The sequence below is a fragment of the Nelusetta ayraudi genome, unplaced genomic scaffold (genome assembly GCF_046127955.1).
Source record: "Nelusetta ayraudi isolate G7.1 ecotype Tasmania unplaced genomic scaffold, CSIRO-AGI_Nayr_v1 ptg000042l, whole genome shotgun sequence".
Taxonomy (NCBI): Eukaryota; Metazoa; Chordata; class Actinopteri; order Tetraodontiformes; family Monacanthidae; genus Nelusetta; species Nelusetta ayraudi.
This window is the reverse complement of record NW_027466092.1, coordinates 19661338-19686552: the sequence shown is the minus strand read 5'-3', so window position 1 is coordinate 19686552 and position 25215 is coordinate 19661338. Positions and strand designations below refer to the sequence as shown.

The 25215-nt window shown below is 50.3% G+C and overlaps 1 protein-coding gene across 5 annotated transcripts in view; it reads left to right on the top strand.

Annotated features, from left to right (window-relative positions):
• The window catches only part of LOC142894163 (nuclear factor 1 B-type-like), a 59877-nt gene that overhangs the window by 4294 nt on the left and 30368 nt on the right, over positions 1-25215 (top strand). For all 5 annotated transcript variants that reach the window (XM_076035352.1, XM_076035355.1, XM_076035354.1 and 2 more), the window contains exon 2: positions 2316-2847. In XM_076035352.1, the coding sequence (XP_075891467.1) occupies positions 2316-2847 (532 nt within the window). The remainder of the gene's footprint in view (positions 1-2315; positions 2848-25215) is intronic.

Genomic DNA, 25215 nt, shown 5'->3' with positions numbered 1-25215 from the left:
TGCACCCGAACTATTACATTCTGAAAGATTGACGCACGGAAATACTTTTTTTTAAAAAAAAGAAAAAAAAACTGAACTCTGACGCGTGTTGTTTCTTTTCCCGCGCGCTGACAAGAAAACGACAAAACACATTTAATTAAAAAAAAAAACAAAACCCGAAATCAGGAAAATATGCCCAACATCTGGCTGATTAAGAACTTCCTGCTCATTAAATTCCTGCACGGGCAACATTAAATGGTCCTCGAGGCGCTGAGAATCCATTGAAGTGCCAGTCTGGATGCGCGCTTTTGTGCGCGTAAAGTCATGCGTAAAGACGATTATTATGATTTATTTTAATTGTAAGGAAGTGCTGTAATGTTGATAATCCAATGTGATAGGTGCAGGTATTCCTCGCTGCCCCCGTTCTCCGTTGTAATCAGTTTATTTTGTGCGCGCACACACACACACACACACACACACACACACACACACACACACACACACACACACACACACACACACACACACTCTCTCTCTTAGCTGGCTGTGTTTGTATTTTTTTTGCCCCTCTACACGTGTGTGTTTTCTGTATTTAGCTTGAGACCCCCATACACACTCGGGGAGGTTTGGAAGCAGATAAAGCCACTTTGACAGAGAGGGAAGATGAGTGGCGATAAGACGGACTCGGCGGCAGGACACAGGAGCTGCCTGTTCTCTGGCTGACTCAGTTTGACTGTTTATATTTTACTTGGCATAAGTAAGTGATTGACTGAGATGTGGTTTGGTTTGTGCTTAAGAGGATTGTGCTTTTATGGCCTCAGCTGAAGTGCAGCGCGCACGGCCACGGCCAAGCCATTTATCTTTGCAGCACTCTGCCTGTGTGAAGGGCAAAAAAGAATAAAATAAAAGTGTTTCTGAAGGGGAAACCAGTAGCAGTAAAAATGAAACAAAATTAAGACTAAGATTTCATGAACAGCTCGAGTTTAATTGTCAACACTTTATAACATATAAGGTGATGTTTAAAGTTGGGTTTCAATTCATGTTTGACCACCAAGAAATTCCCACAGTGAAATAGGAACAATCTTAATTCCTGCTGGATCATAAATGAGCATAATTTGGCTCTGCTGAGGTTTTATCGAAGGGTTCTCATTTTTTTTCCTGCGGTTTTCTGACCTCCTGTCTGCTGTTGAACAGAACAATATGTGGTTTAACTCTTCAAGAGCTCGCTTGAGAGAGAAAGGGGGAAAAGGGAACAAGGGGCGGCTTGCTGCTTACATGTAATGTTTAAACGGATAAAAGACAGAAAAGTTATTGTTTCCCCACTCCGCTGCCTGCTTGTGGTTTGTGTGATTTTTCGGGTGACTTCTTGTCAGCGTCGGTGCAGACTGAGAACCAACCGATGATTAAAGAGGGGATTGCTCTGCGGAAAGTTCAGCATTAAACTTGTTTTTTGGTGTGTGGTTAGGATCTGGAGGGATTTTTGTTCATTTTCAAATTGTGCCACGAAACGGACCCCGAAAATTCTGCGAAAAAGTGAAGGAAGAATTTAAATACATCCTGTCATAATGATGCGCGAGTTTGTCAGAAAACTGTGTCGTAATTAAAAAAAAAACCCAAAAAACTGTATAAATGTGTTGTGGACGCGAGGCCGTGATGTGGGAGCGGAGGCTAACCTCAGGCTTCTGGAATGAAGCTGTGGGCCGGCGGCGTTGGACGCACTAAGCCCGACACCTGAAACACTCTTGGCAGAGCTTCTCCATCGAGTCCTAACTCGACCTTTGTACTTATGGCAGTTCTATACTTATTGCAGTCCTGTCTTCCAGCACAAAAGTTGGTCCGGGTCTACGTCTCTAGGTCGGAGTCTAAGGTTCTCTTGAAGTAGAGTCTCCTCGGCGTTGGATTCAGGGGGTACGTGCCTCTTTTCGCGGCCCCCTCCCAGCCTCGCTGTGCGCGCTTGGCAAATGTGGCGGTGGTCGTCGGAGTCGGAAGGAAGGAAGGAGGACAGTTGGATGGAAGAAACGTATTTGCCGTCGGGGGGACAAGAGGTTCCCCCCTTTGGGGAGATGAGCCGAGAGCGTGCTGGGGAAATGAGAGTGGCGCGAGTGCATTCAGTCAGTGGCCTCGCCGCTATTGTGGCGCTGTCAGCTGGTATAAACAGTGGAATGTCTTTGTAAGACCTGCGGGACGGTCTGATCCTCGGTCCAGAGACAAAGTCTTTTGTAGTACGGACCTTCCGTCTTCCGCCTGGCACTCGACTGATCACATTTCTCTTTCTTGTCTTGTCTTCCCTCCTCTACCCCCCGATAACCCTCTCCAATCCGCCCCGGATGCTGCAGGATGAGTTTCATCCGTTCATCGAGGCGCTTCTGCCCCACGTCCGCGCCATCGCCTACACGTGGTTCAACCTCCAGGCCCGGAAGCGCAAGTACTTCAAGAAGCACGAGAAGCGAATGTCTAAGGATGAGGAGCGCGCCGTCAAGGACGAGCTCCTCAGCGAGAAGCCCGAGGTCAAGCAGAAGTGGGCCTCCAGGCTCCTGGCCAAGCTGCGCAAAGACATTCGGCAGGAGTACCGCGAGGACTTTGTCCTCAGCGTGACGGGCAAGAAGCACGCGTGCTGCGTGCTCTCCAACCCGGACCAGAAGGGCAAGATGCGCCGGATCGACTGCCTGCGGCAGGCCGACAAAGTGTGGCGACTGGACCTGGTGATGGTCATCCTCTTCAAGGGCATCCCGCTGGAAAGTACGGACGGGGAGCGCCTGGTCAAGTCTCCGCATTGCACCAACCCGATACTTTGTGTCCAGCCGCACCACATCACGGTGTCCGTCAAGGAGCTGGACTTGTTCCTCGCCTACTATGTCCAGGACCAAGGTATGTCAACACTGAGCGTGTCTGCCATTTTCCTGTGTGTGTGTGTGTGTGTGTGTGTGTGTGTGTGTGTTGGTTGCAAAGCTCCAAGGGTCACTCTGGTCGCTTTTCTGTCAGAATATTTCCCAGTCCGTCTCCTTTTCCAAATTGTTCCAAGAGAAACAACAACATTTTGGATGCAAAGCGAAGCGCGTTATTTCCTCTGAGGCTTCTGCTGAGGCTCGTCAACACTCCTGCTGCGAGGAGAGTGTGAGTTAGCGCGGCAAAAAAATATGGCAAAGAAGTCGTGGCACCTCCGTGTTAAATTGAAGCTTAAAGTTAAAAGTTGTTGTTTTTTCCTCCCCAAACATATTTTTATTTTAATTAAATCAAATCAAAAATCAAAATCAATTTTGGTTGCAATTTTTTTTTTAAATAAAGCCAAACTAAAGCCACTAAAGCCCTCGTCTTATTTTTTTGTTAAATGTTTTAAAAAATGGCAACGCATTAGATTTTGTTTTTGAATGCAGAGATTGTGTGTGTGTGTGTGTGTGTGTGTGTGTGTGTGTGTGTGTGTGTGTGTGTGTGTGTGTATGTGCACGGGTAATAAATCCTGCATGTGATATACGATGGTGTTGGTGCCAAAATGGATAACAATTTTCTTTTCCTTAATTCCTGAAAGCTGGTTTCTTTTATATGAAAAGCTCTTGGCGGACACGGCGTTAAGCTCGGAGTAACAACTGCATTATTTCTTTTGCGGCACGGCGTGAATAAAAAATGTACAACCTGCACACCCTTTTTCAAAAATATTTTAAATGCAAGCGTTGAACATTTTTTTTTAAATTTAGAATGATTTTTAGTTATTTTATGCAATATCCAAAACGGCAGAATTTAATTTTTGACCTTTGCAAGCAGACAACAATATTTTAAATGGAAAACTGTTGGCCTGCAAAAACAGAAGAAAAAACCCCACAAATCCTCAATTTCTTTTTTTTTTTTTACAATCTAGTTGATAATAAGTCATCCTTTTGGAAATTAAATAAATTTGTGAAGAAGTTCAGAAGTTAATGCAGCACCATAAATTTCCTTTAATCTTTATTTAGACACCGCATTCTCAGTTTTTCTGAAAAATCTTTCCTCCCACGTCTCTCCCCTGCAAAGGAATCCAACCATTTCAAACACGTCCCCGTTGCTTCCAATACTTTGCTGTTTTTTTTTTTTCTTTTTTGGTTGTGGGGGTGAGTGGTGGGGGGTCGGGTGGCTGAAAACTTCGCTATAGCTAGCTCATTATCATCAAACCCCGAGCGCCATTTTGTGCTCGGCGAGTGCCAGGGAAAGCAGAAGGCACTGCACACAGACAATAATGGTTGCCACTGGCACCGGGGTTGGCATCAGAACCTCTTTTGTGTCTTTTGTCGGATGCCACCGCTTCTCCGCTTCTGCATCTGCTGCATACCCAACCGTTAAAGGAGCGACTTTGAAAAAAAAAACGCCAAAGAGAAAAGGCGCAGTCGATGTTTCCTTTCCCACGATAACGTACGTCATTTAAGATGCTTTTATTGAGCGAAAGCTTTTTGGCTGCTATTTTATGTTTTGGCGGTGGGTGGGGGCAACGGATCGAAGGTGGAAATGCTGGCAAAGGAGATCAACTTTATTGTTCGGTGTAAACAGTCATGCTTTTCGCAAATTTGCTCGAACTCGGGGGCGTTTTTTTTTTTTACTGTCGCACGCAATTTTTTTCCGGGAGGCAGAACCTTTGGCCAACACAAAATAGCATTCTTTTTGACGGGATCACAGGGGGGCAGGCGCGCTTTTCCAATTCCACCCCCCTTTTTCTCTCTAAAGCGTTTTTTTCTCTTCCCCTTTTTTCCTCCTCTGCGCCACCGTACCCCAAGAGGTGCCCAGGTCTCCACACAATGCAGCCATATTGTCGTAGCGACGCGGCGCCATTTTAGTTTTTTCTCGCTCCGTGCCAACGAGGCGGGCGAATCACCAGCGGTGGCTGTCGGAGGGTTTTTTCTCGGAGGTTGGCATCAGACCCTCTTTGTCTGCCCCGCAGCGTGCCTTTGATTCGTCGGTTGGCATCCGCAATGCAGCGGGCCACACTGGGAAAGTTTTTTTTTTTTTTTGTTTTGACGGTGGCAGAATGGAGTGCCGGCCCACCTTTTGTTCCGCCGCAAATCGCACGAAACAAACAAACATGCGATTCGGACACAAAGAATTTTCGCGAATTTGGTGGGAAAGAAGGGATCAAAAAATTGATCTGGTTCCGACTTTCTGATATCCCGTCGCGTCCTAGAAGGCAGCGACCCCCAAGCTGCTCCCGCGGTTTGGCAATAGCTCGTTTCCCCTCTTGGTATTTTTTGTTGCTAAATAGTCGGGGAAAAAGAAAAAAATCAATAAGTTTAGAGTGTATGTTTGTTTTGGATTCTGGTGGTGGGCTCGCCTCCCCCTGCCTGAGAAAGGTCGCTGGGTTGGCAGGCGAGTGCGTCGGGTGAATTTAGAGAGGGCACTCAGCCGCTCCAGCGCCCGCGTGTGTGCCCAGATGAATGCCCACCGGGAAGTGGGCTCGGGGAGGGGGGGCCGCCACAGCCAGGGTGGGGGTTTGGGATTGTGGCATTCTTTGTGCCCCGGCCCGGTTCAATCCAGCACCCCTCCAGTTCTCCGCTGAGCTCCGGTGCACCATTTCATCCCCACCGACAAATGCAATTCTTTTTTCCGTTTTTTTTGTTCCTTCCTTTTTTTTTTTTTTAGCCTTTCGCCACCTGGATTTACATCCAGTGTGACAGCCTGATGGAATAGTTGCAACGAGGCATGTGGGTAACCCGTCTGGGCATGTTGGAATAGCGCAAGGCCGACCTTTTATTTTTTTTGTGTGTGTCTGTTGCTCAGAGCTTTACCAAAAATGTCGGGGGGGTAAAAAGCACGCTCGCGTTTCCCTCCAGATAGCTTGAAATGTGGTGTGTCCTCACCATTACTGTGTAAACGTGAAAATATGACTTTTATTTTAGACATGCAAGTTTAAAATCCAAGAATTTAAAACAATCACGTGCGAAATTTTGTCGATATGGAAAAAGACGTTTTTTTTTTTGATTTTTTTTGTACAAAACTGAAAATTCCTAGATTTTTGGGGAAATGATCCTCTAGGAGCCAGAAACCGAGTAGGGCTGATGCGGGGTCAAGGTTAAGGAGTTCTCCCATTACCCCCGGTGCTGGAGGTTAACACAGCCATAAAACGTCATTAGCCTGACTTTTCAACCCCGCTCAGACACCAAACCTTTTTTTTTTTAACACTGTCATGATAGTTTGCGGGAAATAGATGGATTACCTCCAAGGGGCACGCTGCCGCGCTAGTAGAGACCTGCTTTTTACTAGCACCAGACTTAACCTTTGGCCCCCTCCCTCCTCCCGGGGTCACGACCTTTGGGCTGAGATGTGGCGGGACTTCAGCCTGAAGTTTAATTGAGCAAAACAGATCAGTGAAAACACGTGTATTTCCCCCTCCCGGGTGCACGTGGGAAGACTTTTTTTGTTTTGCCTAGGGTCACAGGGGGAGGGGTTGGGGGCGTGTGGGGGGTAGACGGGGGGGAATGTTGCTGCTCGTAAGCCCTCCTTGTTGACCTCCCCAATCGGGGTCAAACTGTGGTGGTTGAGAGATCACTGGTGGTCCTCTGGCAACTGTTTGTCTTCGTTGCCGCCCCCCTCGTCACCACCGCGAGGTGAGGTTGAAGGTCCTTCTGGTTTACGGGCCTAAGTGACGAGGAGTTGGAGCTACTAATTCCTCCGTAGACCCCCCTCCCCACCCTCCCCCACGGTCTTGAAGACAGCGACTGTCTGCCACTCTTTTTTTTCTTTTTTTTTTTTTCCCACCCTGCTGCTTCCGAGGCTTCGGTCCAGGCGGTCCAGTTTGGTGGTCTGACCTCCTGGGTCACAGCGGAGGCCTGTGACTAAGCACAACATCTGTCCCTCCCACTCCCATCAGCTCCTTTATCCTCCTCCGTCATCAGGAATCACCCCTGCGGCACACGGCCCGGGCCAAGCAGCACTCTCACTCCTGATCCCTTCCAACTCGCTTCTCCTTCCTCCCTTCCTGGCTTCTCCTCAAGCCTCCGGACTGCAACCATGACAGCTGTCCCGGGCCCAGGCACTCGGCCAGGGGTACGGCGGCGGAGGGGCGGGGGAGGGGGATATTGGCTGGCTCTTTTGCCAGAAGCGTGAAACAAAAGTTGTTGCAGGCGGACACAACATTTAGGACACAAAGCCGACTTATTTGGCTCTTTTTAATTTCCAGATTTGCTGGCCAGATAATGTTGAGGAAAGAAAGAAAAAAAGAAAGGGTTCTGTGGAATGGTTTGCTTGGAAGCTGAGTGGTGGAATTTTTTTTTCTTTTTCTAATTCTCTGTACAAGATCAAGCAGGCGGCCAAACGCAAATGCTGTGAAAAAAAACTGTAACCGTTGACTCGGGAAGCCATATAGAAAAACTCTTCTGCTTGAACTACATAACCTCGCGCTCAGCTTCCACTCAGGCTCCCTTATTAGTATGCAATAGAGCCCGCGGTGTCTGGCTACCTCTCTCTCAGAGCCATAACCTATCGAACACATTCTCTCAATCTAATCCACTTAGAACTCCCTCCCAGCTTCACCGCTTGCCTTATTGATTTCCGCTTCCCACTAAATGTCTTCCCGATTCCTTTTTCTCTTAACCCAGGAGCTATTTATGTTTTGCAACGCTCTTTCTTTTTCCATCTTGCCTCCCTCTCTCGCTTTTCCGCTATCTTTTTTTTCTCCCTACTTTGTTTTTTCTCCCTTAATGTCTTTACTACCAGATTCTTTTGGCTGCTTGTGATCTCTATCTGACCCCCCCCTCCCTTTTTTTTTTTTTGCCTTTTCTTCCCTCTCCTGCTCTTTCTCAAACACTAACCTGTGTGCAGCGCTGCCAGGTTGCCCGGCTCAGTGTGAGGCTTGTGTTATTAGCAGCAGGGTTTTGCTCGAGCAAATACCTCAAGGCTTAAACAGGCTATGTTACCTCCTTAGCGCCCTTTTTTTGTCTGTGCCATGTGTACATAAATCTCCATGGAAACGAGGCAACTCGGAGCAAAAGGCCACTGAGAAATGTGGATGTCTTCTTTCTGGGAGCAAATTTACAGCTCCTTCTTCTTCTTCTTCTTCTTCTTCTTCTTCTTTTTATTTTTTTTCCGCCGTCTACAGTGGTGTTTAATTTGCTTGTGCCTCAGTTCGCGCCCATGCATCCGTCAGAAAACAGGACAAGGCCTTTCTTTCCGAGTCTAAAGCAAAGGCATTTAGCTGAAAAGGCTGTTTTTTCCCGGAGTCTCTGAGTTTTTTTCCCTTCTTTTTTCCCGTTTCAAGGCGACACTTGGTTAAGGGACGACAGTTTGTGTCATTAGTCTATGGTTGAGAATTTCCCAGGCTTTCGGCGAGGACCCCCAAATTCATTTCAATCCCCCTGAGGCCACTTGACTGGAGGAGCTGCACCTCCCACTCCTCCCTTATAGATTCCCCACTCCCCCGTTCTGTCTGCCGCTCCTCCCAAATGAAGACAAATGGGTGTATTCACCCCCCCGTCCGAGGAATTACTTGTTACCTTACCAGGCAAAAGTGGGCGCTGCCTGCTGCCTGAGTTATCGTTCCACTGGCTGCCCTCTGGTCACCGGCGTCCACCACGGTCCGCTGTTCTAGGCTCGGTGTAAGAATGCTTGATTTGAGTTTAGCAAAGTGCCGCACCAAAACCTCTCCACTTAACCCGTAAAGGTCCGCCGCGTGGCAGCTAGATGGGCTCTCGCTCAAATTGAAATTTCTTACATTTATTACTCGCCACTGTGTGGACAGAGGCTTTGGTGACATTTTATTATCCACATAACCATTCTGGAGTTTCAGGGGAGGACAGAATTACACCCAACGGACTCCTGTGGTGTCAATAAATGTCTCAAATACTCGGCGGTCCAATTTGTCTCAAAGCAGCGCCATTAGTACCGAGTCTTAAGGCAAGATGTCCGCAGCCCCTGTCTAGTAGCATACCTTTGATATTTTAGTTAAAAAAATACGGCGTTTTAATGTTGCCATTTCAAAACTAGTGTGGAAGTGTGTTATGTCTTTTCTCTGTTGTTAGCTTACCTTTGAGAATTTTAGTCATATAGGACTTGCACTTGGGAGGAGTTTTCACCCTTCTATGAAATCCCACAATGGTTTCTATGGATTACAAAATGTCCATCGAAATCACTGTAAAATTTAGATTTTTAGTAACCCATTAACATTCCAAACGTCAGAGAGCCATGAAGTCAACCAGATTTTACTCCAGACACTCCAGACTTGCATTTAAAGGAGGAAGGTCCATCAGACAGTCGGCTCTGTCCGGGACAAACGGTTTAGAGAGGAGAAAGGGAGGGTCTCACAAAGAGAATTCATGTGAGGATGTTTTTTGACCTGGCTTTCTTTGTCAGAGTCAACCAGGAGAAAAGCACCCTCAAGTAGTCAGACTGGGGCTTTTTTTTTCCTGGGAGTGGGTGGGTGGGTGGGGGGGGGTCCTCTTTACGCAGGAAGAAGCCTTGTGAACAACCAATGAAGGGGAGGAAAAAAAACGGAGAGAGGGGGCTGTGGATGGGGTGGGATGGGGAACTCTGGGCAGGGACAGACAATCAGAGTGGTTTCCCAGGAGACACTAACTTCTCTGTGCAGGGAAGCCCCCTCCCTGGCTACCACCACCACCCTGCTTTGCCCCATCAAAGTCCTTTCAGTCCAGACAGGGCCGATCAGTGGCCCAGAGTGATGGTTGTCTGTCCTTTTGTGAGGCGGTACAGTACGGCCCGTCACTGTGACGGCTCGACAAGACCTGAGAGCCGTAGCCAAAGAAAAGGCCCGCCATCCAGCCGCTTTGCCAAATGTACTTTTGGGTGGGCAGGTTGCTGTTCGGGTGGGTAGTTTTTTTTTTTTTTTTGGGGGGGGGGGGGCTGAAACCCCCCAGAGTATTTCTTTCTAAAGTCAGTGCAGCAGGTCAAAGAGGGGGATACGGTGTATGGGGGGGCGGGAGTGGGCTTGGGAATGGCCTGTTTTGTCGGGACGGATTCATCAGCGCCCCATTGAGTTGTCAGACGAAGCCAAAGAGCCTCCGTTCCTCCTTCGCATATGTCAGGTTTACTCCTCCAAATAAATAAGAGCCTTGAATTTAGAAACAGACCGTAGGTCGTTTTTAACCGACAAATCCCCCAACTCTGCTGGTTGTTCATGATTTGCAATGAAAAATGTCTTCTTTTCTTGATGTCGCTTCAAATTTGTCTACAAAGCTGATTTAACAGCTAGTTATTTTCATTTTATTTTACCTTTTTATGTAGAGATATTAAAATTAAAAAAATAACACATAGAAATTTGCACAATTTCTGCAGGGGTGTTTATTGATTTAAACATTCCTCAGCAAACTCAACCTTTGTGTTATTCTGCTGCAAATATTCCAGTAGGATTGCATTAAGAACTTTGCTGTTGTCCCATAAGCCAACTAATATCACTTGCAGGAAGTTAAATAAATATAATGAAACTGATGGCTGTCTTTTTGCTATTAATTTGCATTAATTATACCTCAGTCTTCAGCTACTCTCTCAGCCGAACTGATGTCGGCAAACCTCCAAATTAAACAAAAACAGTACCCGCCCTCGAGCGTACAGTAAACCACAAACGTTTTGCCTACACATGACAAATTATTGCTCACCTGCGCTCCGGCTCACAACGCCACATTTAGCTCCAACCAACCACAACCAACCTCCTTTTATCTGCGGGTCTGCCGGGGCGATGTTTGTAAGCATGCTTTTTAAAAGCTTGCTCCGGATTTACCGAGTCAAGATAGTAATTAGGGCTGTGACGCGTGCTACGAACCTGCAACTGGCAATTATGTCGCACATTCCTTAAAAAAAAGAAAAAGAAGCCTGACTTGGCAGGGTGCACATTAGGTAGAGAAATCCCTGTAACGCGAGCTCGTCGGGCTGTAACAGCTGATTATCTCCCTGCGTCTAATAAAGCTCGGCCCTAATTTAAGATTAGCTCCGTAGGGCCGCAACGCGCCCGCTAATCTCCCCCCTCGCTGCTTCCGCTGGATTGGCTGCAACCTGTAATTCAGATTTCCTCCAGCTTAACATACCTCTGTTTTGTTTTTGAGCTGTTATGATAATGACCCTGGCTGACCCACAGATGGTTAAATGAGTAATGAACAGTCCTCCCCCTCCACCCCCCGCTCCCCTACACACACACACGCGCACACACACACACACGCTCCCCCTCCCCCTCCTCGTCATCTGTGACGGGACCCCAGCTGAGCGAGTGCCGTGGCTGCAGCGGCGGCGGTTTTTCCCATGAATTTCTTCCCGCGTCTCCGTTTCACAGAAACCCTGCGACGCTCTCCAGACTCGCTCGCGTTAAAAAACCTCTGGCTGGAACTCGCTGCTTTGCCATGTGTGTCTTGTTAAGGGCAGTTATGACAAATGGCAGCAGCTGTACAAACTAATCTCTCTGTAGCTTTCACACATGGCGCCCAATTAACAATGGACCACTGTGGGGCCCTAATCCACGGCGCAGCCATCCTCCGGCCCTGCCCAGCCTGAGCCAGCTGCCCCAGGAGAATCTCCCCCCTCAGCCACGCTGCGGTTGGCTAGCTGGCTGGCCGAGCCAGCGAGCCAGCGAGCCAGCGAGGCAGACCCAGGCACGGTAGCCATCTTGTTTGTTTTCATGGTGGGAACCACACAGCCGACTCCGGCGCTCTCGTATTTATTTTGGAGCTCTACGGGGCCGAGAACACGCTGCATCTGGGCAGGCGGCGCCTTGGTCCAAACACACGCATGCATGTTCAGCTTTTGGTGTTGTTCATTGTACAACAGCTTCGCATGCAGCTGCTGCAGCTGCATGCGAAGCCAAACACATCAAACGGAGCGTTTTCTTAATCCGTTGCATTTTATTTGGCGTCCATCTGGGAAAGAGATAATGAAATCACTCAGCAAGGAGGGGCTCTCGGAAATTTGCAAAGGGGGATTTTGAAATGCAGGACGAGCCACTCAGATTTCTTCAAGAGCAGTCGGGTGACACTTGATGTGCGTCACCGCTCTGCGGTGGACCGTAATGCTCAGCAGTATTTAATAAAACTGCGTCCAAAGCCAGCCAGCAGTAGGTCAAAGCCTTTAAGTGCGGCTCTTTGCTCTGATAGCACTGCGGCAGCTGTTGCACTGAAGTCCTCAGTCACTTCCTGTTTGTGGTGCGTCTAATGGTGTCTCCCATTAACTGCAGAAGTTGGAATTTTCAATAACGCGGAGCGCAATGCAGTTTATCACACAGTGTGCTGTTGATTGTGCGTACGCAGCGCTAACGACGACAGTCGACTTGGACCATCCTGAGCTCACGTTGAATTTCGTCCTCTTGAATGCTGGATTTTTTCACTTACATTGTTTATAGTTCAGCAAATGTTCTATCCTGGCATTGGCTTCGCCTCTTCCTCTTCAGAGGATTCTTATTGATCTGGCTGTCCTGGACCGGATGAACGCCACTGAACTTGTGTCTCCTCGAGACGGATCTCAAAGAAGTCAGACTTTAACCTTCAGCGATTCAGCTGCCTCTTGACGTTAAGCCACAGCTGATGGGTTCAGCAGAGTAGTTTTGGGGGGCGTGCGGTTTGTGTTGCTGGGCTCCGTTCCAGCAGTTGTATGATGATGAACCATTGTTTTCTCGTGGCCTCAGAAACGTGGAGAGCATGGAGGCACTTACAGCGTGGGGTGAGCTCTTTCCATACACGCTGCGTTCGCTAGCCTCCGAGTTCCAAATATACGATTCTCCGGGAGCCCACGCCGGAGTAATCCCAACACAGAGAGTTTAGCCAAGTAACTCGGGGTGGGGGAGCGGTGGGGGGGTTTGAATGTGTGAAGATCTTGTCAGTAGATCTCTTGTTAGATTCCAATTATTAATTCTAAATCTGGACTTCTGCAGCACGTAAGAGGAAGCTGACTGGAAGCCAACCAGTTCGAACTTCCACATTTTTCCTTTCTTTTTTTTTTATGCCTCCACTGCGACGCATAACACACTCCCACCCAACAGTTTGGGTTCCGAAATATAAACGGGGGAGGGGAGAGCGGGGCGGGGGAGCTGATGGCCATCAGGAAAGCGGCGCTGCCAAATCTACAACATGAATGAAACAAATGGAACGTTAAAGGGAAAAATGAAAATGGTTTGGGGTGTGATCTCTGGCAGCCAGCGCCAAAAAGCCGTGCCAACTGTTATGAATGGGAAACGGCTGCTGAGCTGATGAAAAAAAAAAAGGAGAAAGAAAACTCGTAATCTCCCCCTCCGCCCCAAACAAAAAAAAAAAGAGCCATCCAAGAATAATTAACGGCGTGCAGGCCTGTGGGCGAGAGCAAAGGGAAACTGCCAGACGCCCAGTGAACATCTCACCGAAAAGGGGAGGGGTGGGGGGGTGGGGGAGGTGTTGGGGGGGAACAATGAAAGTCAAATACTTCAGCAGGTGAAGTAATTATAGATGAGATGAAAAGCATTGTTGTCTCTTCCAACTAACTCTCAGAAAAAAAACAAAAACAAAAAAAACCTCTTTGCCGCCCTGATCGGGACGGGGTGTCCCGCCGGAGCGGGTGGGTGGGTGGAGGTGTGGGGGTGTGGGGCGGTGGGGGGTGTTGGTGCGGGGATGGGGGCGGGGGGGTCTGGAGATGTCCTGGGGGGAGGAGCGCCGCCGTGAACGTTCCCTTCACAGACTTTGCCTTTTTTTAATCTTACACCATCGGCAACAGCACCCCTAAAGGGTTTGTGTGGAGTCTATGTTTAGTCTGCAGCCCCCCCTCCTCCCCCCCATCCCCTCCCCGCCACCCCCACCCCCCAATATTGCTGCGGTCCGAGCGCCGTTATCAACAGTGTTCTGCTCGCAGACGCCCGAGTGGAAGAATGCCTCATTCACTGATAGCGCCTTCTCCCCTCCGCCATACGCCATACGTCTCAATACGCCGACGGGGGTGAGGGGGAGGAGGGGGGGTGGCGGACTTAAGCCCGAGAAGGGGTAGCGGGGTCGGGGTGGATCTGCTAAGACGGAGCCGTCACCTGCCAGACTGCTGGAATGTTAATGCCACGGCTCTGATAATTGGATTTTGTACACACCGTCTGTGAGGAACGACGAGCGACACAAACCCGGCGCCCCCCCCCACCGCCTCCCCCGACCTCCTCCCCCCGCACCCCCCTGCCGCTTGCATTGTGCGACTCGGACCCTTCAGCAGGGCCGGGCTATGTTTATACAAGCACTCACGTCTCAATAAAAGGCTGTTTACAATGAGTGTGTGTGTGTGTTGCGGCAGCGGGCGAGCGGCGTCAGATTAGGGAGATTTCAGCAAATATTGGGGATATTAAGAGATTTGTCAGCGTCTTAAAGTGGGTTTTTTTTTTTTTCTCTCTTTTTCCTCAACTCGCCCCTGATTTTCTTTTCACAACTGTTGCTTTAAGAGTCTGCTCTGCATTCCTTTATTGTTGTGCGCGGGACGGTGCGGCGGAGGCCGGCCGTGGCTGCTGCACGTCGACCACCAGGTACGAGGTAAGGAAGGAGGAAGTGCTGCTGCTGCTGCTGCTGCTGCTGCTGCTGCGCTGCCGGACGGCCAGCGGGAAGTCCAGGCTCTTGTCTGAGCTTCAATCTGTGACGCACCGGTTTTCCCCCCTCGCCGGGGCCTCCTGTGCTATTTCCACTCGGGGCTGCAGCGGCTTGAGCTGGTTAAACGTCTCGCTTGTGCTGACCTAAATTCTTTATACTCACCTCAGAAGACCCTTCTCTAACCGAGCGGCCAGAGCGAAGCGGACCAACCAGCTGCCTCCCTCCTCCACCTCCTCCACCTCCTATAGTCTTCCTATGCGGCAAATCACTCGTTCCTTCCTGCACATGAGGAAGCCACGTTTTTTAATTCCCAGCTGGAACGCCTCGGAGCACACAGCCGTTCCAAACAATGACAGAGGGGTTTTTTTTCTCTCTCTCTTTCTTTCTCTCTTTCTCTTTTTCTCTTCGGCTTCTGGCACGCAGACCTGTTGTGGTTAGATAAACAGCCTCTAATTGCATTTAATCTGTGTTAAAGTAAGGCATTTGGAACAATTACTTTGGTATGTTTACCAAACAGCTGTTGTGTGAATCTGTAATGGATTTGGCTCAGCTTGCTGGTTTATTCGGGTGGTGGTGGGTTGAGTGTGTGTGTGTGTGTGTGTGGGTGGGGGGTGGGGGGCGGGGGGTGGAGGTGCTGAAAAACAACAAAGCAAAACATTGACTTATAAATTAGTTGCGCAAAAAAGTCTGTTTTAGTTTTGAATAAACTTTATTGCACCCCGACGCTGCTCGCTTCGCTGTTGCTTCGGGAGCTTTTGACTCTTTATGGCTGATAATTGCTAAACTGAAGTGAGACGAGGAGCTTCCTGCGGGGGGTGGGGGGGGGGCATCAGCTCGTGACCCGGCTCTAGCACACTGTTGCGTAAACAGTGGTGAGGGAGCGGCCCACCTCTGGGCGATTGTAGCCGTGTCCATGTTGGGGGTTGGGTTGGGGGTTCCAAAGTGGATGTCGGTGCACGGGCCTCCGGTCGCAGGAGACCCCTCCCCAACCAACCCCCCCCCCCCCCCCCCCCCCCTCTCCGACCCCACGGCCTCGTTCCAATGCCCCCCCGCCGCCGTGCGTCTCGCCACGCTTGCGTGCTGTTTGGTATATTCACGACGAGGTGTTGCAAAATGCGCGCTCGCCCGCTCGCTCGCTGCCTTCCTGCACATCCCGCCCGACTCGCCCGCCACCTGTATAAACAACAGCGGCTGTTGCGAAACGGTTCCAGGGAAGGACTCTTCCCGGGCATGTTGTCAGAATGAGGTCAGCGAACACTGCTCTGTTTTCTCTCCACCTCTCGTTCCTCCCCGCCCGCCCGCACGATGCGTACTTTGTCCCCCCGTCCGGCTCGGGGAGGGAAACGAGGCCGCCGCTGAAGCCGAGGCTTCTCTGTCCTCGCTGCTTCCTGTACGCTGACTGCCGAGCGTTGGAAAACATTTGAAAACAAGTCCCCATTCTGGATCGTCTTAGAACCTGTTTTTAGTCTTGGCATTAAACTGTCCGGGAAGTTGACGTGAAATTTATCCGCTGAGCGATCCCAGGCTGCCGGGGAATCCTGCCGGATCAGCTTGTGTATTTTCTCTGGTCCGGCGGCGGAGGAGGAGGCGAGGGGTTGGGGGGGTCGCTTTATCGAGATTCCTGGGCCATGACATAATTTTACACCGTCCCGGCACAAAGAAAAAGAAGCCTGTCCTGAAATGTAAGGGGAGTTCTTATGTATCTTGTGCCGAACACCGGTGCTCCCAGGGGGTGACCCCCCCCCACCCCCAGACCCCCCCCACCCCTGCCGGTGGACCGCGTCGTGTCTGGAGCGCCGTAACAGGATCTCCGGAGAGGAGCTCAAAAAATGGCCGCTTTGTGTCCCTAAGAATTGTCCGGGGCGAGTAAGAGATAAAGAAAGCCTCTGAGACGTGAGCAAATAAGCTCTAATCTGGGTCAGGCTTGTTGATAGCGCGGCGGTCGCCCCCCCAAAAAAATGCTATTAGCCATAGACACTGGCAGTACAGACGCGGTAAAGCAGATGCTCCTACCAGGAAATTCACTTACTGTTTTCAGTCAAACCTGGAAGACTGGTTGGCCTTTGCAGAAAAACTTTGATAATTTCGATCCACTTGCCGTTGTAATAAGTTGACACTTCTGTGAAAAGATTTCGGAAAGGTCGTGGCGTTTCTGAAGGAAAACCTCAGATGATACTTGGGCAAATTATCTTTCACCTTCAAAGCAAACACAATCTGATTCAATCATGACTCATGGAGGCAGTTTGAAATGGAGCAAGGCTTCCTGTTGGCGCAAGGAGCAACATGACGTCTCACTGAACTGTGCGAAGCCAGTCAGCAGCAGAGAAATCTCTTCAGTGCCTCTTCTTTAAAGAGGGAATGTTCTGATCAAACTGACCCCTCTTCAGTCGCAGCTGTTGAAGGCTACAACCTGAAGGTAACTTCATGTTTTTTGCTAGCCGCCAAACCACCTCTTTCTTTTGCTGATTGTCCCAGCCGTGCCGAATAATTCAGGTTGGAGAGCTTCAAGATCAAGATCTGATGACTTGACTTGACTTGATAATCTCAGGCTTGCAGCTACCTTGCAGGGTTGATCAGTTACTTATGTTTGACAAGACAAACCCAGGCAGTGGCAGCCGGTAGACCAGGTGCATTACGCTGGATCAGCAATCTGGTAAACTTACCTGGTACCAGAACCTCAAAGGTGTAGACAAACCCAATTCCAAAGCCTTTTAGGTCCCTTCCCAAGTTTCAGATATGACCAAGTTTAACCAACAAAAGAGATAAAAATACAGATTAAAAAGTGCGAGTTCAGTCATAAGGACGGTGTTAGTGTTATTTGAAGTAACACGGAGGATTATTAGCTTTATCTTATCGGTTCCGCTCTGCAGCCTCACGGAGCCCAGTTCTAATAGCAGTCAAAACAAGATCAGTAGACACGGCCCCTAAACCCCCCGCCCCCCACCCCTCCACCCCATAATAACTGCGATCGAGGCCTGGGGCTGTTTCTGTCTCGCTGTGCCCACGATTCCCTGCTGCCGGGACCAGGTCGCCATGCCGACCACATGTGTTGGTGGACCGCAGAAACACTGAAGCAGTTAGTTGGGCCCACTCTTGTAAAAACTGAAAACAGCCGGTAACAGCCAGTCCTTGTGGACTCTACGTGTGTGTGTGTGTTAGTGTGTGTTTGTGTGTGTGTGTGTGTGTGTTAGTGTGTGTAAGACAATGGAGCTCATGCTGACTTGTCGACGGCGAGCGCCTCAGACGGCGTGTTGTCGTAGCGGCTCACAGCCTGTGTGTGTGTGTGTGTCAAGCTGACAGAATACAGAATAATTAAGTACATATGGTAAACAAAAAGATGATATTATATGACAAAGTGAAATACATTTGACATAAATGTAAATTTTTTTAAAATATTTTTTTTAAAAATTGTTACGTTATCCTAAAAATTGCTGTTTTATGCAAAAGTCTGATACTCCAAAAAATTGAGTATCTGAAAAAAACTGAACATTCTTTATTACATTTTTAGTACAAATAAAAACGTTTTTATGACTGCTGTCCTACATTGTTCTTATTCAACTTTTCTGGTATTTTAGCCCATAAATGTGTTGCATCAAGAAAATGCCTGTTCACTTTTGCCAACTTTACTGAAGCTCAAACCACATTTTGTTTCCGGGATAGTTTTTCGCTGGTTGCAGTGACAACTTGGTCTTCCCTACGCTCTGTCTCTTTAATTCATTTTTTTTTGTTTGTTTTGTTCCCATTAACTCAGAGACTCAGTGTTCAGTAGTTCGGTCAAATCTGTTGGTCTGTTCAGATGGGAGCGGATTCCTTCAGGTCCCGCTCCGGGTCCGTTCAGGGCTCTTTTTTTCTTTCTTTTTTGGCAAGTCGGCGAAGAACGGGGACGATTCCCGGCGGAGGAGACTTATCTCTGCGAGCGTCACGTCTGTCATCTGCCGCCGCAGACAGAGCGCTCTTTCATTCGGCCGGCGCTGAAAGAGGGTTCACAGAGATTTAAGGGCCGCCATTGTTTGTGCCCCGCAATGCTTAATCACTTCTGATTGGGGGACCGTATTAAAAAAACTCCAGAGAGGGTGAGAAAGGGGCTCCTGGTTCCTGAACGTGTCCCACAATGGACAGATGGGACAAACCCCCCTTCCCTCCCCCCACCACCACCACCCTGAGATGGAGATGAGAGAAAAGGGGGAATATCTTCAAAGAGAGCGCCACCTCCAGGACGGCGTCCCTGAGAAAGCGCCGGTGTCGGAGCCCCCTTTTTTTTCCTCTCCTCCGCTGATTACACAGTGTTTACATACTGCATAGAGCGCCGCGACGGAGATAAACCTCCCTTGATGCTTATCCCCGCGGCCACAATGTGGAAACCACTACCATCTAATGTAAACCAAACGCCGCAGCTGCTGCCCTTTCATGTCCCCGGTGCCAGGCTGAGCCGGGGGTGGTGGGGGTCGGGGGTGTGGGGGTCGCCGGAGCTCGCCTCCATCCAGTGCCACCGCTCGGAAATCAGAGTGGAGACGCTCGCCGGTGTGTTTTTTCAGGCCGCTTCGCGAGGCAACAAGAAAGAAAGTCCTGCAGGGGGGAGAATCGGGGGCCCTCAGGAGCATGCGTGTTATATTTTGTCACAGCTCGGCTCTCTGAGGGCGAGAGAAGTCGGGAGGGCCTTGAATCCTCGGGTCTCTCCGATATGGAATGTGATTAACGAGCCGCGCATGAGGGAGACGCTCACAAAGTAGGTTGCGGGGTCGTCGGGGGAGGGGCGGGTGGAGGGGAGGTGCGCTGGCGGGGTGGCGTTGCAGCTCTGCTATGGTGTGGTGCCGCCAGTGTTGCCAGTCCTTAAAGGGGAGTCGTGGTATGTGAAAACATGACTCTTATGTTTATACGTTTGGACGTGTAAATGATTCATACTTACAGGGAGCTTTTTTGGAAGGGTTCCAGGAAATAGTCTCAGTCGCACCTGCAGGGGGTTCTGCCGCAGAAGCCCTCGGGGCAATCGAGGATTTAGGACAAAAGCAAGCAAACAAAACTGCGAGAAGACGATGCTCAAATCTCAGCCGTCGAGTTGTCTTTGGTGCAAAACACAACTGGTCGAATCATTTTTATTGGGATCTTCTGTCAAACACGGTGGAGGGAGAAACGCGTTGTTGCTGTATTATTTTATTGAAGCCATTTATTATAGCCTGCTGAAGCCTGAGGTCGTTTTGCTCTGGCAGATGTAATCTCCCGCCAGAATCTTTTGGGAAGAATTCTGGAAGCCGCAAAGTTTCGCAAGGCTGCAGAGACGTGTGTTCTCGCACTTTTGCAAGTCTGGTTTTGTTTATTTGATTTGTGGAAAAGTTAAAGTTTTCGAGCAGACATTTGCATTGTGCGTTCCGCCGTCCCCGGTAAGCAAGACGTTGTGAGCATTCCAGGAGTGAGCCAGAAAAGCGAGTTGGATGTGTCTGCTGTTGTCTTTAGTGCGGATTTGCCGCATTTGAATGAAACAACACACTGGATGACATTTTCACACCTGTAAACACAAAGCAAGATATGTTCACATTGCACAATACCGTCACTGTCAGTGTTCCTTAAACCCATCGCTCGGCCCATCGCTCGGCGTCCTGCTCAGCTTCCACTCAGCATCTCGTCATGAAGCTGCCACGTTAAATTTGGAACTTTAACTGTGAGCGACTGAAGGGGTTTTCCTGGTGACATACAAGACTTTGCAAAGCACAGAAATTCAAACTTTTTAAGACAATAGAGTGTACCGTCAAACCTGAGGCCACAGCCTGATACTCCAGACGGGTGAAACAACTCTTCAGTAAACACAAAACGCCAACGGATCCTGGCCTCTATATCTAAATTACTGACATACCGCCCGTGCTGTCGACATCTAACGTTCGGTCTGTTGAGCGCCCCCTATCCCTTTTCGTGCAATCGTCCCCGCGGTGGTAAACCGAGTTTCCCTCCGGCTGACCTCATTTAAGTTAACAATTTACAGACCAAACTGTCGCTTATAATCAAGCTCTGTGGCCTTTACAGTTGAACGTATGCTCCTGCACACTGCACACTGCACACCTGAACCACGCCCTTGTTTTTCTGTAAGTGTGAATCTGAGGTAACACCTCGCTGCAGGGCTGCTTCCTGGTCACACACACACACACACACACACACACACTCTCTCAGCAGAACACGCTGTACCGCTGCTACCAAGGTTAATCCTGCTGAATTTTTTAGCCGTTTATCGGCGACGGCCCCAGAAACGTGCGGCGGTTCTGTGGCCGATGCTCACTCTGAAGCTAATCCACTGAGCACAAGGCTCATCCCCTCTTAATTTGTTTGTGCGCTTTACGTCCGCCGAGGCATTCTCTGGCGGCATCTAAGCCATCGCAGCCCCAAGTGGCTCCTAATACTCCAGCAGATTCTCCTCTGAAGCTGCTTTGATGCTCTTTTGTCGCGTCCGACGGGGCTACTCCGCGCTCCTCCTCCTCTTCCCTGTTGTTTACGCAAAAAGGGTCCCGATAAGGCGCTCAGTGTGAACTTGCAGTCTGCCGCGTGGCCACTTGGGCAAAGCCGCCGCTTTAATCAAGACACGAGAATGACTCACTTCCATCTTATGCTAATTTGAAATTTAGCCCTGGTCCGACGCTAAAGTGACGCCGTTTTGTGAATCTTTTGTGGCTTTTTCTTTTCTTTCCCGTAAGCCCGTCTCAAAGACGCTTGTTGGCGCTAATGTAGTCGACAGCGAAATCCGTTGACAGCGAATCATCCCCCGCCTGTTGGTATAACGGCGGCCCAGATCTGTTGTGAGGCGCAGAAATGTTTCTTTACGAGGTGCTAATGGCCTGCTAATTCTTTGGGGAAGCCAAAGTGACCACTTCCTCCAGTGTTTACTACGTGTTGCCCTTTGACCCCAGAGTGAAAAGTCAAAGTCAAAGTTGTTGTTCCGCAGCCATGTGGTCTTTGCAGCCTCTGACACGGCATGTGCACAGCTAATTAGCCGCTCACGGCTACTGCCAAGGAGACAAATCAAAATTAGGCGTTTTTGCATGTGATTTCCATGTGTCTGAGATTCCCAAATGCTGCTGCCAGAAAAAAATCTTTCTCCTAAAACTGCAAGAAACCTGCTGTTGAGCCTTGTAGCGCCGACAATGATTAATTTGTTGACTAATAACATGATGCATTGCGCATATAATTTTTTTTCCTGGATCGCCATCCAAGTCTGTGCAGGAGTGAGAGCAAACTGGAGCTGTTTTGTTTAGTCTGAAAATTCAGTCTGAAAATTGGCAACACCCCCAGCAGCACCAGCACCGACACTCCAGACTTTCATTTTTCTCTCCTGTTAATAGTTTTTGGATCAGCAGATGCATTTACAAGACCTTGTTGTCTTTATAGTGTCCTCCGTGCGTAAAACTGCAGTGGATTTGGACGCAAAAAAAAAAAAAAAGAATAAAAAAACTGAGGTGATTTAGCATTGTCGCCACAGAACGTGCCCCCCCTTTGGCCGTGGCAGTCCGCTTCCTACCTTTGTGTGGTTGAGGGTCTGGCGGGGGGGCTGGTGGAGGGGGGAGGGGGAGCGGCGGCAGCGGATACGTGGTAGATAGGAAGGAAGCACTGTGTCAAAGGCGACCGCTCGCTGCTTCTGTTATCTGAGCCGCGCACAGCCGAGCGGCTCGTCGTCGTTCTGGGGCAGTAGGAGGGGCAATGGGGGTGCTGGGATTGGTGGTGGTGGTGGTGGTGGTGGTGGGGGGGGGTGCTTGCTGAGCTACATGTGTAGCACGTTCTGATGCAGGGCTGAGTTTTTTTTTTTTCTCTTTCTCTTTCTTTTTTCTTTCTCTTTCTCCCCCTGCTTCTCACTGAGTGTTTTAGCGTGCGAGGAGGGGGGCTGGGGGGCGGGGGTGAGGGGCGTGGGGGGGCTAAGAGGGGCAGGGGGCGGGCGGTGTTGCGTGTGGACGGCGACTGCATGGTTTCTTTCTCCTGCTCGCAGCCTCACAGGCCTCTCCTGTAACCTTGAGAGGAGCCCGCGCAGGCCCCCAAGTTCAACGAGTGCACGAGGCATATTTTCGCTGAGCATGCTCGGACCGCCCCGCTAAACCCCTCGCCCCCCCTTCCCCCTCCCTCCCTCCCTCCCTCATTCCCTCCCACCCGCCCTCCCTCCACACCATACATACAGCTTTGTGTGTGTGTGTGTCTCTCCTGCCCTCCTCCTAAAGAGGACTCCCTGTAGACCTCGCCTTTCACAGCCCCTGTAAAGGAAATACATTATGTGTAAAAAGAATTCCATATGGTGTCATACGATCTGCGTGATTCTCCCTCGATTGATTACGGGGAGTGGGGGGGGGGGGGTGAAAAAAGAAGAAGAGAAAAAGTCACCTCGTGCCGGACAATTCCATTTTTGTTTCCGAGAGACGGCCTTTAACTTTTTTTTTGGTCTGAGCTGCCACAAAACAGGTTTTTCCTTCCACTCACTTTCACAGCCGCTCTTGACGTGAAACATCTCGTTCACTCGGAAAAAAATGGTTGGGAGCCGTTTAATGAGAGGGAGAGGTCATTTTTTAGAAGGCATCACTTCCTGCCCTCCTTGACGGCGTTGGTTCTGAGGGTGTGTCGTCAGCCGCACTCCTCACTCCCAACCTCCTCACTCCCAACCTCCTCACTCCCAGCCTCCTCACTCCCAGCCTCCTCACTCCCAACCTCCTCACTCCCAACCTCCTCACTTCCAGCCTCCTCACTCCCAACCTCCTCACTTCCAGCCTCCTCACTCCCAGCCTCCTCACTCCCAGCCTCCTCACTCCCAACCTCCTCACTCCCAACCTCCTCACTTCCAGCCTCCTCACTCCCAACCTCCTCACTTCCAGCCTCCTCACTCCCAGCCTCCTCACTCCCAGCCTCCTCACACTCACCCACCTCACTCCCAGCCTCCTCACACTCACCCACCTCACTCCCAGCCTCCTCACACTCACCAACCTCACTCCCAGCCTCCTCACACTCACCCACCTCACTTTCACCCTCCTCACTCCCAGCCTCCTCACTCTCAACGTCCTCACTCCCAGCCTCCTCACTTCCAGCCTCCTCACTCCCAGCCTCCTCACTCTCAACGTCCTCACTCCCAGCCTCCTCACTCCCAGCCTCCTCACTTTCACCCACCTCACTTTCACCCTCCTCACTTCCAGCCTCCTCACTCCCAGCCTCCTCACACTCACCCACCTCACACTCAGCCTCCACACTTTCACCCTCCTCACTCCCAGCCTCCTCACTCTCAACGTCCTCACTCCCAGCCTCCTCACTCCCAGCCTCCTCACTTCCAGCCTCCTCACTCCCAGCCTCCTCACACTCACCCACCTCACTCCCAGCCTTCTCACACTCACCCACCTCACTTTCACCCTCCTCACTTCCAGCCTCCTCACTCCCAGCCTCCTCACACTCACCCACCTCACACTCAGCCTCCTCACTCTCAGCATCCTCACTCCAAACCTCCTCACTCTCAGCCTCCTCTCACTCTCAGCCTCCTCACTCACTCTGGCCTCCGGCTGAGTGCCATTGGCGGTCCTGCAGTCAGGCATTCCAGCTGAGCGCTGCCAACTCAGAGTGGCTTGGACCGAGTCCTCACTGCCGCAAAACAGGAAGTGTTCACTGCACGTCTGCCAACCCTGGAGGAGGGCTGCAGGAGGACGGGTTGGAGGGGAGGATATTTTGTCCTGGGGAGAAATAAAATTAGAACGGGTGAGATGAGCAGGATGCAGGAGGTAACGGCTCCACCGAACCAAATTTGCTGCGTTTGGAATCTTTCCTTGGGAAAATGTTACAGAATATCGAAACCTACTGTGACTTGCTCGCATACTCGTTGTCTTGTATTTTCCATTTTTCAGTCCATTCAGTTTCCTCTGGTTGCGAAAGCATTTATCGGGTTCTTTCGGGATGTTTTTAGGTAAAACAATTCCGACAGGTTTCTTGTTTTGCCTCCAGCTCAGTCTCTGGGTCTGATTCAGTCTCTTCATCTGGATTTAATATCTAAATAGTGCAAATTGTTTTCTCAAATAAAATAAATCCCTTATTTTTCAGATCAGGAATAACACCCCACATTTTACCGTACGTGGGTTTCTAAATTTTCCGAATTCTGAAAAGTTTCTGCGCTGCTGCCCTGTTCAGTCGGCTCTCCAGACTCCAGGCAACCGCACTCGGCTTCCCGAGCCGACCCGGCGCGGCACGGCGCAGGACCCGCCCCCCTCCTCATCCCTCCTGTCGCACTCAGCCCGGGACCTGTTTTGCCCTCCCGCCCAGCCCTGATCCCGGTGAATGAACTTTTGGCATCCCAGATAAAGTGAAAACAACATGCTTGGGCGAGTGGAAACCGCTGGCTGCGAGGCGGGTGTAAAGGCCCCCGTGGCGGCGAAGCCCAGAGTGGACAAATCCAAGCGGGGGGAGGAAGTAGAGGAAAGACTTTGTTGGGGGGGGGGGGGGGTGCATAAGTGGGTGGGAGGTTGCAGGTTGCGGCGGGGGGGTTGGGGGTGGGCGGCGAAAGGGGAATTCCTGTTCCTGGAGAGTAAAAAGTGGTGGAAAAAGTGAGTGGCCGTGCTGCTCTGTGTCAAAACAGGCGAGCGCTGCCGTCATCCGGGCAAATATTTCAAGAGATTACGGACAAAGAGCCTCGTGGGAACGGCTGCGAGGATGTGCCGGAGCCCGAGACCACTCGGTCCAGCAGAGGAGCCACAAAGCCCCGCTCGGACCTCAGAGCAGGCAGGCTTAGAGACAGACAGACAGACAGACAGACAGACAGATAGGTAGGTAGACA